Genomic DNA, 13,532 nt, shown 5'->3' on the forward strand with positions numbered 1-13,532 from the left:
GTAGGTGCAGTATACGGTAGGTGTAGCACACAGTAGGGGCAAGAGCCCTGGGATTGGGGGTTGGCCCCTCCAGTAATTGGCTGAGTGACTGTGGGGAGGTCACACTTCCATATGGGCTCACCTGTCTTCATCTGGAAAATTAGACAGTAGGTCTAGAAAGATTTTTAAGGTCTTTTCTTCTCTGAAATTAAGAATTTCAATGAGAGCTGCTGGAGAATGCCTCCTTGATGCTTTTAAATATCAGACAAATTACCAAAATTCACCATCCAGCTATCCTGGGTGTTAAATTCGGCTTATTTCTCTGCTTTGAGAGACGGCTATAATTAAATATTTACAGAGAAAATTGTACTTATTCTATCTTAAAGACTAACAAATAAGATTCACAGGGACTTCCCTGGTGGCGCAGTGGTTAAGAATCTGCCTGCCAATGCTGGGGACACGGGTTCTAGCCCTGGTCTGGGAAGATCCCACAAGCCACAGAGCAACTAAGCCCGTGTGCCACAACTACGGAGCCCACGTGCCACAACTACTGAAGCCCACACACCTAGAGCCCGTGCTCTGCAACAAGAGAAGCCACTGCAATGAGAAGCCCGCGCACCGCGACAAAGAGTAGCCCCCACTCACTGCAACTAGAAAAGGCCCGCGCGCAGCAAGGAAGACCCAATGCAGCCAAAAATAAATTTAAAAAAAAAAAAACTCTTTAAAAAAAAATAAGATTCACAACGTTCTCATGAACAAATTCTAATATTTTTACAAACGGCTTGCCCTATTCTGAATTATCTTTATCATGTGAGCTACATTTACTCCCCTAGCTTGTGGTGTGGAATGGGAGGCTTACGGAGCTATTGGGTATCTTCTGAGTAACAACACTTTATTTAGTTAGTTCTACTTTAGACTCAGGAAAGATTATCCTAATTCCAATTTTCCTTTTAAAATATTTTCATTGCCACCATTTATTATCACAAAGCAATGATTCCCTAGACTGAGATCAAAAAGTCAGCCTGAACGTTCAGGTGGGGGCAGACGTGAGTCTAGCCATTGGTAGAAGAGACTTGGTTTCCTCGTGGAGAATTACATTTGAGTCGGTTTCTGAACAACATTATGAAAATCCATTTTTATTACTTGCTACTCCAAAAATGGTGCTTGCCAGCTTGACGGACAGGTTATTCCTAAGACTTGGCTGTGAATGACTCATGAAGTCTGATAAAGAGATCAGACTGATGGTACACATGAAGACCTTTTCATGACACGTTCTTAAAAAGGTCACTCCTCTCATGTTATGTGGACAGTTCCCCGCGCCCCTTCTGCAGACCCTTTGCTTTCATCGTCTACCAGAGCCGATACCAGGCACGCCTCCTTTCACTGCGCTTCACAGATACTGTGATTTTTACAAATGGAAAGTTTGTGGCCACCCTGCGTCCAGCAAGTCTGTCAGCACCATTTTTCCAACAGCATTTGCTCCCTTCGTGTCTCTGTGTCACAATTAGGTAATTCTTGCAATAGTTCAGGCTTTTTCATTACGATCATATTTGTTGTGGTGACCTGTGATCAGTGATCTTTGATGTTACTACTGTAACTCACTGAAGGCTCAGGTGATGGGTAGCATTTTTTAGCAATAAAGTATTTTTAGATTAAGGTATAAACATTGTGTTTTTAATACATAATGCTATTGCACACTTAACAGACTACAATTTGGTGTAAACATAACTTTTATAGGCACCGGGAAACCAGAAAATTCCTGCCACCCGATTGTTGCAGTGGTTAGAACCGAACCCGCCGTATCCCCACGGTCTGCCTGCATTTCCCGTTGATAGGGGTCTCCCTGGTTTTTCTTTCCTGGACTGACTCATTCATCTGCTCATGCGTGAAGCACCAACTTGGCCCCAGCACTGTTCTGGGTGGAGGCGTGCGCTCTGGTCTGAGATCTGACCTTGGGGAGGGGAGCCCTGCCAGGGGAGGGGAGAGGCTGTGAGGGGGCACCGAGGAGGGTCAGCATGGCCAGAGCTGGGGGTTCAAGGGACAGAGGGAAAGACGGCCTCCAGCCCCCTCCTGGGACAGCACCAGCCCTTCCCTACCCCCATCCTCGGCCTCCAAGGCATCTTCACGGCAATAGTTGTATTAACTGCAGCAGCAGCGGCACGGGGGCTGCTGTGTTTACCCCTCAGAAGGACCCAGTGAGGCAGACCCCTCGTCACCTGCACCCCCTTTCGCTACCAGTTGAGCAGACTCCGTTCTTTTCATCCACTTCTCATGTGACACAGTTTTGCGTCCTCTCATCCCCTTACGCTCTTAACACCGCGCTCCAGTCTGTGTCTCTATCTGCTCAGGTCACAGCACGAGGACCCCAGGTGTGCACTGACCGCTCAGCCTGTCCCCTCCCTATCTGAGAGCACTAGGTCTGAGAATGCATATAAAATGCAGTGATAATGTTTCTGAGGAATCAGCTCACACCTTGGCTTCACACTGAGTTTAATATTGATTAAACCCCCTAACTTTTCCTTCTCCTACGGGCTGATCCTTATGAAAATGTCTGTGTGAAAGTGGCCCCCACGGCTCTAGCTTCCGAAGGCCTTACCTCTCAGTCACACCAGGCAAGATGAAGAACATCCAGAAGTGAATTCCAAACACCAGGATGACCTGGAAGATGACCTTCCCCAGGACCGTCTTCCTGAGGTACAGTGCCCGGTCCACCACCATGGTCCCGAACTGAATGAGGACCATCACCAGGAAGGGCCCCGGGACCTGGTCCTCCGACAGCGAGGAGGTGATGTCGGCCGCGGCTGAATGTTTCTGGGGGGGAGACCACAGGTTCAGGCCCGGTGGCACTCACAGGACAGCATCACTGGTCCCTGGTGTGCAGTGGCCTTGGTCCCCGACCTACCCCAAAGGCCCAGAAGCCGAAGACGATGATGACAAAGTCCACGGTGTCTGCCAGGAACATGAGCACGTACACGTCGGTCACGGCGCTGTAGTCGGGGTGGATGAGGTTGTAGAAGAACTGTCTGATGGGCACGTAGAGCTGCAGGGTCCTGTCAGACAGACACCCGGAGAGGGGGATGCAGGAGCCACCAGATACAGTGATCAGATCATTCCATCCTCTGCTTCCCTCCTCCCACCAGCTCTCACCCCCTGCCCCGGACCTCAGGACAGTCTGCTGGGGGAAGGGGGCTCCTGCCCCAACAGAGACTGTGCACTAGTTCATGGCCGACGGGACCACAGACCTCTTCTCTCCTTGAAGCATAATGGAGCGGTAGCCCCGGAAATGAGAGGCCGGTTTATCCCCTGATTCAATTACTCTCCACCTGTGAAGCCCTGATCCTGCTACCCAGCTCTCTGCGCTTCTGGAACAGGTGTGATAAGCAATGAGGCGAGAGGCCCGGGCTGTGGTGAGAGCAAACGGGGCCTGTGGTCCTGCCTGAGACCCAGTAAATGCCGTGCAGCCCCTGATCCTCCCATTTCCGACCCTTTGTGTCCCCTGGGTCCCGGGCAGCACCCTGGGCTTTGGAGCTCACCTCGCTCCATCCTTCATGACCCTGTGCCCTGGCCCTGGCTTGTCTGCGCAGCCCCTGTCCCCCTATCTTCACTGTGCTCTGGGTTCCGCCTTCAATTCAAGGCCACATTCAGGTGAGCAGCGCCCTCGGTCTCAGAGCCCAGACTCGGGGCCAGCCCTGTTGCACCTCCCCCGTTTCCACTCCTGTCTGCTGCCTGTCACCTGGAGGAGGGGCCTGTGAACTCGGCTGGTGAACTTGGGCTGCGTGACAGACAAACCACTTCCCGCGTGCACCTCGGTTTCCCTCTATGGGGTAAGTGTATCTAAGAACCTTCCAGCTTTGATTTCATTTCCTCTCTGTCTGGTTGGACTCTTTCATATGCCTGGAAATACACACCGTGAGCCCGTGTTCAAATAGAAAAAGTGTGTTTAGAAATGCAGTGGATGTAAAAATAAATCATCCTTATTGGAAAGTGATTTTTAAAAGCAGTATCACAATGGGCTATTTCGTTCTGCCTGAAGCAGATGATGTTTGTGGTGGGAAAAGTCACTTCACTCGTCACCTCCGGGTGATATGGAGTAAGTGACACCAGCTCCCCAGCCCCAAGGCGTTCTCACGCACTCACTTCTTTATAGTAAAGGCTTTTGCCTTGATTAAGTGTTCTTGAAGCTTCTCCACATAAAGTTCCCGTCTGCTTTTTTGCTTGATGCTCGCAGCACTGCCTCCTTTTTGGCTGCTGTTTCGGGTGCTTGTGCTGCCTGAAAATAAAAAGAAACCGAGATGCACTGTGAGTTGCGGGGTTTGTCGACGTAAATATTGCAGAAGCCCCGCTGCCCCCAGGACAGAAGGATGGCTTGAAGCTGTTTAGAAGGTGAGACACACAGATGCCCGTAAGAACAGAGGCGGAGAACTTGGAATCTCTAGCCTCAACTCTGCTTCCGTAGCCAAAGGCATCCATGGGTTTTCACACCCACTGCTGGCTCTTTCCTGGGCCGCTGTGGGACCTCTGTCCCAGGAAGAAGTAGACCGGAGAACAGTTTTTATCGTGTTCAGTGGGGTGCCAGGTTTTTGTTGTGGGTTTTCTAGATTGGGTCCAGGACCCATGCCTTTTTTCAGGTCCAAATTTCTCTAACTGTAAAACAAATATGAGATGACCTGCCAGTGTCTGCCTGAAAAATGTCTTCTGCTGATGAATACAGAGTGTCTGGAAGGCTTCAGACAGGAGCACCATCAACACAAAAGCCGAGTTACCCCCAGAGGGGCAACTGGAACACATATGTACTTTCCTGTTACTGGCTGTTGAGTAAGAAATTAATAACTAGCTTAGGAAATAACTAAGATGGTTTGGCTAAAAGTTCCCATTGATTAAATCTAAATGTATGTATTTTCAAAATAAATTGTGATTTATACCCAGCAGAATCTCTGGATATGATTTATAACTACCCTGTATCCAACACCCACTAGGTACCAGGCGGCGTGCTGGCCACTTTTCCCCACGACCTGAAATCCTCATCCCGGGGACGACTCAGACAGACACCCTGGAGAGTGATGCGATCGCCCCGGGCCACACACACAGCCCAGCCCGGACTCGGAACTCCGTCTGTCTGGCTGCAAAGTACATTCTTTTCACATCACAATTATCTGTCTCCTCGACAGCACCCAACAAACTCGCCTGCCCCGGACCCACTGGAACCAGGGAAATGGTTCAGCCTGGGGACACCGTGTGACAGATACCTCTCTTGGACCTATTGGAGGAAAAGCTGGAGCCCTGGGACGTCTGGGAGCCGCTGCCGGAGCGCTTCCTCCTGATGGCGGCCGGCTGCTCCGGGAAGGTCACGTGCACCGACTCCACGGACGCGGCCAGGTTGATGGACTTCAGGGAGTCGGAGGAGCCCCTCCTACCGTGGCCGAGGGACAGCTCATCGTCCGAGCCCACCTCGTCAGAGCCGCCGTCGGCGATGTCATCTTCGTCCCACAGGCCGTGGCACTGAGAAGGCAGGGAAGGGACAGCTCAGCCCGCCGTTCCGGGGCGGGGGCTGGGATTCTGCCCTATGACATCCCGGCCACCAGAGCGTCCCTCAGGATAGACATAAAACAGGGCGACTGTAGCTGACAACACTGTTGTACAGCGGAAACTGGCTAGGAGAGTGCGACTTAAATGCTGTCACCAAACAAAGACAGGGAGGCAGGTGTGGAGGTGTTGGATGCACTACTTAACCAGAGGGAGAGAACCTTTGCCCCATGTATACGTTTATCAAATCACTACATGTACACCTTGAATACCTTACAATTTCATTTGTCAATTATACGTCAATTATACGTCCATAAAATTGAAATTTAAAAAACGATTAGAAACCCAAAGCAGTGCAAAGGATTCTAAGAAAGCGTATCATCTATAATTTTCCGACGGTCCCAGCAGAGTGGAGGCGATGGGTGTAGACCATAGCATTTGGCTCTTCAGTGGAGATGGAGACAGATGACGGGGTGGAAGTCAAACCAGAATCGCGCGTCTGGTTCCCTGAGCGGAAGTGCTTTCCAGCACACATTGCTGTGCTGACAGCGTGCACCTGCAGTACCGAGCTGAAGTGACCATGGGTGAACTGATCCCCGCCCCGTGCTCACCACATATCTGTACTGGAATTACGGTGCTGCCCCTCCCCCAGCCTGCACCACAAGACCTGAATCCTGGGATCACCATGGCTGACCCAGGAACAGACCTGCAAATACTCTACTCCAACAATGCTGGCCCACGTGTGAGAGTCTGTGACGCATCCTGCAGAGCCTGGTTTTTGCTTCAAGGAAGTGGGATAAAGGGGGCCGGTAAGGACAGGAGGGAGGACTGCAGAAGAGAGGGCTGAGGAAGCAGGACTTTCCTGGAATGAGATGCTACGTGGACCACAAGTCGCCCTGGTGTTGACCTTGGACGAAGCTGCCCAGTGAGCTGTCCGCCCCCTGAGCGCCCTGGCTGCCAGGCTAGCACTTATCCCCAGGACCCCATCCAGTCCTCCGTCTGACTCTGTAGAGAGTAAGAGCTCCAGGCCCATTTGCCAAACCAACTCAGAGAACGATCCATTCATCCAAAGACAAAGTCACCTAATTTACAGATTATTCTTAAATATTTATGTATAGATATATTATTTCTTAAACACATTCGATGAATGTATTCTTATAACAGACATTTTAGATGCTCATAATGGGATTTTTCAGTTTATACTGATTTCTTTCAAATCATTTTAAAAGTGGCTTTGTCTTTTGCCAACATTTTATTAACATATTTGGATTCTTTCACTGCTTTCTTAGTAGCATATTTATTTAGGTTTGTCAATTCTTCCAATTATTTATAAAATTACGATGATTCATATAAATAGGATAATTTTAACCACTTTTGAAATTTGCACATAGTTTTTAATTGTTTGGATTTCAAAGCAGCATTGTTAAAAGGCTTATTTTTTCAAAAGCTGTAGGATAGTTTTGTCTTTTTATGAAAGGATTTATCATTACAAAAAGCATTTTTCATACCAGTAGCCAAAATTTCAGCATAACAGTACCTCAAATATATTCACTGTATATAAGAAATTCTCAAAGAAGAAATCAGAGTAAGTGTAGCAATATGAAACACCAAAATTTCATTTATTGTGTGCTTTAAATATAAAATCATAGCTGTTAAACCATTTGAATGTTGATGAAAAAGTAATAAAAATATCTAAAGTTTTATAATTTTCTTAAAATGACATGCAAAAGGATTCAGAATTTGCAAGAGTATTTGGAAGTGGCCAAAATTATACTACTGTGTCTTAAATGCTGAAATTTAAAACTTTAATTTCTAGAACTAAAAAAATAAGGTTAAACATCTATTAATATGTTCGTTAAGAATTAGTAAACTGGCTACATTCAGGTAATTAACATATTCATCAGAAGAACTGGAAAAATTAAGCAAATTTTATTTTGGCTAACGGGTGCCTTTGGATAAATACCTTTGCAAACTCACCACACCCCAATGACTCAGGTAAGCCACCCCCCGCCAAATGAAGGGTTAGGGACTTGCAGTTTGCAAGGTGACAGAAGGCAGAGTAAAGGTCTTGGTCATGGTACACACAGATGAAAGCCTGTTTGAAACAGCCCACTGACTAGGACAGAAGTTGAACATACTGTTACATGTATGTGTGCGTGTATGTGTGTGTATGCATTAACTGAGGCCAACCTTGTTCTCAAAAGGAACTAATAAAGATACTACTTGATAAAATGAATTTAAAATACGTTATGCGAGACAAGGTTAAAATAAGAGAAGGAAAGTAAGACTGTGACCATAGGCACATCAATATCTAATTTTTGGAGTTGAGTGGCATATTACAAGTTTAGCTTATAATTCACAGTGTGTGAGAAGAAAAAGCCCCACAGATGCTCAGTGGGATGACGGGAGTTACTGATCCCGAGGAGGTCACTCTGTAGGCAGGTCTTCCCAGAGCAACGAGGGAGTGGCTTTCTCAGGCTGTTGGGAGCACAGCCCTGGGCTTCCCGGGCCCATCACGTAGATGGTCTCTCACTAAAGCCAGTGGTTTCACGACAAGAAACTACAAGAAAAGCAATGCTACTAGAAGGGGGTGGGCCGAGGTCAGGATGGAGAGGAGACCCCAAACTGCAGCTCCCTGATGATCTGCCGTGGATCAGGAGGTAGAACTAGGGTAGAACTCCGTGGATCAGGAGGTAAGAACTGCTCACCATTCGTGCGTTGGGTTAATTAGGCTGTGTTCAACCCAGGGTAGAAATAGGGGGAAATTTCCCCTTGATTTATTACAAACTCCATTATTGAGCACACAGTGTTGGAGAAAATGAATGAAATGAACACAGCTGTCTGTTAACAAAGAAAAAAAGAGCACACACACAGACCCCACCCCATGGCCCCTCGGCCCCACGCGATCCCAATGTTCGGGTTCTCGGGGAATCTTTCAGGGGCTGTGAATGGGCAGTACCTTCAGGATGGACCGGTGGAAGAAGAGGGCCAGCAGCTGGATGAGGTCATAGAGAACGTAGCCCTCCTTCTTCTCCACCCCGATGATGTTGGGTGGGTGGTAAGGCTTGTCTTTGTTCAACTCCACACTCTTGTTCCAGGGAAAGAACCCAAATTGGAAGAAATACTTGACCACAATTGCCACCTGCACACAGATGATAGAAATGTTTAAAAAACGAGTCCTTTTGAGAATAGTTCTATAGGAGAAACAGTGATACAAAAAATTAAGGGAAAAAAGTCTCAGTTTTGTTGCTGGGAATGCACACACCGTGTGGAATAACAAATTCTCATTCTCAGACTCTGACTTTAGGACAAGCGCAGAATCTCACCTCCAGGGCCTTCGACTACGGATACATCAGGGCCATTTAGGTTACTCCTGACTCGGCTTAAATGACTTCTGCTACTGTTGAGGAGTTGGCTAATTTCTACTGATTCAATTAGATATTTACGCAAGTATTCAGCTATTAAATATGGTAATTAGAACCAACAAGAACAGGAAGATCTTTATCTTTATACTTTATGGTATTGCTTGAATTTGTAATCTTTAGGAGCAAACCACACAGGCTCGCTGTACACGGTATTACTTTATTCTCATCTCTCTCTTCTCACCATTTTATTGCTCATTGGAAGTCCTCAAGAAGAAATAAAAGTGAATGAAACAAAATCTTGCCAATTGTGCTGGTAACTAGCTCACGGTGCAAATGTGGAGATGTTTGCAGAGATGGACACTGAAACGTCGTCCAACGTCTGCGTCATCAGGGGTTAATTCATTACACATAATCCAACAATAAGAATAGTTTTACAAGTCCTCCATTGACCTAGAGTCAGCCCTCCTCCTCTCACGCTTCTTCCCAAAGTCCAGCCTCTGTGAAGAGCAGCCCTGCGTTCCTTACCCTGGTGCTTGCACCCCGCACACTGGGTACCCACACAGACGCTAGAGCCCATCCACACCCTCCCGTGCACCCCACCCAGTGTCCCTTCCCGAACCTGCTCCTCTGTCCCCTCCTCTCAGCCCCCCTGCGGTGACATCGGTCCGGACCCTGATATTTCTCACCCTGGCTGTTTTCCAAGCCTCCACTTTCACTCTGTATAAAAACTTGCTAAAACACACACTTGACGGAGTCGTGTCCCATTCAACTCTTTCAATCCAAGGGACCGAGGGCTGAGCGTAAACGCCGTGGACAGGCATCCCTGGGCACCTCTGCTGCCCGCCCCTCCAGCCTCCTTGCAGCCCCATCATGGCCCGTCCGCCCTGAGCTCGCCGGGCTGTCTTACGCCTTCGTTTCTTCGCAAGGACTGGACTGGCTTTGCTTTCGTCCTTTGCCGAACTTCTCTCCTCCTTCCCACGTCCCCCCCTTGTGCTGCCGAGTCCCCCCATCCCGGCTACACGAGGCCGTGCACCCGCTGCGCTCTGCACCGGCGCCCACCCACGCAGTGTGTTTTTGAACTGTAGGCAATTCTCCATTTACACTCATCAGTTTGCCACAGGAATCTGCGACCATTGAGAAACAGGAACGACCATTTTTTAAAACTTTCTGTTGTTGCCTCTTGCCCAGCATAGCCCCCAGCTGTGGCCCAAAGTCTGGGTTGTGAAGGGAATTAACGTCAACAACGCCTCAGTGTGACAGAGAAAATGGAGAGCCCCACTTTGAACTGGGAAGATCTCATTTCAAGACGAAAGCTGTGCGTCAATGGCTTTCTCCCTTCTCCACATTCCTAGAACCTGCCCTACCTCGCGCGGGGGTGAAAAGCTCCTCCTGCAGAGGCGCTGGGGAGAATCCCCAGGCCCCAAACAGGGAGTCACTTATGCTCCGATCACCAAGTCATGTAATGGAAGTAATATTTAAGAGCCATTATTTAGGCAGACTAATTAAAGTCATGGATATGTATTTGGCTTCACATCTTTTATTTTTATTATGGAAATCAGATACATGATAGCAATACTTTAAAATGAATACTTTGGAGATGATTTAATACATAACTTTGTTTTAATTTTGCTGTTGAATTACTTGTAAACCTATAAAATTTCTAGACTCTAACTCTGCACCATCATGAGTACTATCCTTGAAGAAGCAATTGCAGCTCCACTGTTAGTGAAAACTTTCCTTCTGAGCCAGGTAAGAAAATGAGGCTTCTTCACAAACCTAAGATGACAAAGAACTGTGATGGCCCAAGGAGCAAAGTCTGTAAGAGCCTCCCTTTTACTCCCAGTTTTATGGTTGCAGTGGGAGTTTGTGAACTGCTACGTACACAACAGGGCAGGACAGAAAAGCAGGTTCATACATTTGGGCAGAGTGTCTCTTGTCCCCTCACGGGTGATGAAAACGGGGTGGCAATTCTCCTTTTCTGTTATTCAGACTTTTAAGGGGGTGGGCATGTGACTTTGTGTTTTGATGTGTGGAAATTGGCTTTAGGTTTAAAAATGGGAAAAACGCAGGCTGCATCAAACTGTTCCAAGTGCTTACTGTATTGTCTGATCCAATGTCCACTCACTGACTGTGCACTGGCCCCGGGGCCGTGCTTGTTTCTGCCTTTCACTCACCGTCTTGGTGGCTGAAACCACAGGGCAGACACCAGACCTCAAAGGCCTCCCCCACCACTCGCTAGTTGGGTAACTTCGGGGCAATTATTTGATCTCATTGAGGCTATTTCCTTATCTGTTAGATGGAATGATATTAGCCCCTATACTGTGTGAGGTGTGAAACGTGAAAAGATAAATATAATTACCGGCACCAGGTAACTGTTGGTTATAATCATGTGTCCACCTAAGAATATCTGTGTCACTGACTGTTTATGTGAAATTGTCTGGAGTCGGGCAGGCCCACCCAGAGTGATGCCCTGTGACGGGCAGGCCAGCTCCGCCCGAGGCCTACCTCTGTGTAGACGATGGCCATCATCCAGAACCGTCTGCTGGGCCGGGGGACGGACAGCATGGCCCAGAGGAAGATCAGGATGGGCAGCACGAGGGTGATCATGGAGGCGGAGACCATGTGGTTGAGGATGATGACGAAGTAGCACACCATCTCCGAGCGGGCCACCAGCGTGTTGTACATGGCGTAGAACAGCAGCAGGAAGCGGGGCTGCCCAACATAGAACTTCTCCGACTCTTCCAGCTCATCATCACGGAACATCCTGTTAGAATAAGCAGCGTGACACTACGTGGGTCTTAATTCCCCCAGACGACTGATTTCCTCTTGGCGTGACCCTGCTGTCCCTCCCTGCTTCCCGGGTCCCCAGGTGTCTTGCGGCATCAACCTCATATTGTGCTACAGAAAGAGACATGAGGGGCTTCCCTGGTGGCGCAGTGGTTAAGAATCTGCCTGCCAATGCAGGGGACACGGGTTCGAGCCCTGATCCAGGAAGATCCCACATGCCACGGAGCAACTAAGCCCGTGCGCCACAACTACTGAGCCTGTGCTCTAGAGCCCGCATGCCACAACTACTGAAGCCCGCATGCCTAGAGCCCGTCCCGTGCTCTGCAACAAGAGAAACCACCACAATGAGAAGCCCATGCACCGCAAAGAAGAGTAGCCCCCACTCACTGCAACTAGAGAAAGCCCACATGCAGCAACGAAGACCCAATGCAGCCAAAAATAAATAAATAAAGAGACGTGAGCACACATGTCTGTTACAGACACTTTGCTGGTTGTACGATTCAGTGGTAGAAGCACCAAGTTGGCTCCTACTTGCAGTGCAGGAAGTACTGAAAGCAGCACGTTGCCTGTAAACATCCCAGTGGACGTTTTGCACGCGGGTCTCTGCGCCCAGCAGCCCAGCGGGCACTAAGGGACACTCCCAGCTGTGGCTGAGGCTCTTACTTGTTCAGCAGTAGCTCGCTGGCCGTCAGCTCATGCGTCAGGGGTGGCAGGATGCTGGCCTCCAGGCGGTCCGAGCGGCTGTCGTCGGGGCTGACCGCCATGTGGGTCTGGCCCCCCGAGTCGTCCCGGGAGTCAAAAGACAGGTGCTCGAAGCTGACGGCCTTGCTGTAGGACGGCGGGGCCTCCACGTCGCCGTCCTCCGTGGGATCCTGTGGGGACTGGGTGTCCCGGGCCTCCTCAGGCGCCTCCTCATCCTGCTCAGCCTCCACCTCCTCTATGGTCTCTGTGGTCCCCTGGCGCGAGTAGAGCATCGTGCACTGCGTGGGCTCACTGTCAGGACACAGGGACGGGCACCGCCTGGTCTCAGCATCCCACTCCCCGCCCTCCCGAGGGCACCCACGGCCGTGCATCCAGGCACGTGGGGGGAAACGCCCCCTCGCTCCCCCGTGTTCCATCTGCTTTGCTCCTTCTGGATAATCTGTCTGGTCCGCAGAGACGGTGGGTTGGGCTGTGGCTCCCAGGGTGCTAAGCCCTCCTGAGCAGAGGTTTTCAATCCCATCAAGATTCCCAGCCACGGGGCCTGGTGTTTATTTCCAATCAAGACACAGTGAGCTCAGCTCACCTCCCAGTGTATGGATTTTAAAGAAAGGCGCTCAGGGAAACGAGAAGCCTCAGCTGGCTGGGTCCGCAGGTCTTAGCCAAGATACACTCTACTCTCAATGGACCCCAGATCCGTAAGGGGAGGACAGGAATGATGGACCGTTGGCAAGACAAGGGCATGCTTTATGACACACGGCGCACTTCCTGCAGGCTTGCTTCTCCCTGTGTTTCCACCCTTTGCCTTTTCTCACTGGTGCCTCTTACATCTGACTGAATGCTCACCACCTCCCCGTCCCCGGCTCCCCACCGCCTGGCACGTGGAGGCCCTGCCCACCACTCTCTGCCCTGAGGGTCTCTCTCCAGGGCTGAGTCCCCAGCTTGGGCTGCCCTCCTGCTCTCTCTCCTCCCAAGGACTTTCCGCTACCAGCTCCCCTTCCAGCTTCATTTTTCATGAGCTCCTCTGCCATTATCTTCACTCTACTTTTGCTTCCTGTTCTTCTCTCTTGTATCCCTCCTGTCCTTCTAACTTTCCCTGCCAGGTCCGTGCAGGAAAAGCTGGAAGTGAAATACAGCAGCCAGAGCCGTGAAATTCAAAGCGTGCCTTCTATACTGTCT

At 49.5% G+C, this 13,532-nt stretch overlaps 1 protein-coding gene across 5 annotated transcripts in view; it reads right to left on the reverse strand.

Annotated features, from left to right (window-relative positions):
* PIEZO2 (piezo type mechanosensitive ion channel component 2) overlaps positions 1-13,532 on the reverse strand; it is a 343,647-nt gene that overhangs the window by 17,459 nt on the left and 312,656 nt on the right. For all 5 annotated transcript variants that reach the window (XM_082416414.1, XM_082416413.1, XM_082416415.1 and 2 more), the window contains 7 exons: positions 12,318-12,647; positions 11,373-11,631; positions 8,462-8,644; positions 5,226-5,478; positions 4,117-4,249; positions 2,882-3,029; positions 2,576-2,790 (listed from right to left, as the gene is read on the reverse strand). In XM_082416414.1, the coding sequence (XP_082272540.1) occupies positions 2,576-2,790; positions 2,882-3,029; positions 4,117-4,249; positions 5,226-5,478; positions 8,462-8,644; positions 11,373-11,631; positions 12,318-12,647 (1,521 nt within the window). The remainder of the gene's footprint in view (positions 1-2,575; positions 2,791-2,881; positions 3,030-4,116; positions 4,250-5,225; positions 5,479-8,461; positions 8,645-11,372; positions 11,632-12,317; positions 12,648-13,532) is intronic.

The sequence above is a fragment of the Balaenoptera physalus genome (genome assembly GCF_965194825.1).
Source record: "Balaenoptera physalus genome assembly, chromosome: 12".
NCBI classification, from domain to species: domain Eukaryota; kingdom Metazoa; phylum Chordata; class Mammalia; order Artiodactyla; family Balaenopteridae; genus Balaenoptera; species Balaenoptera physalus.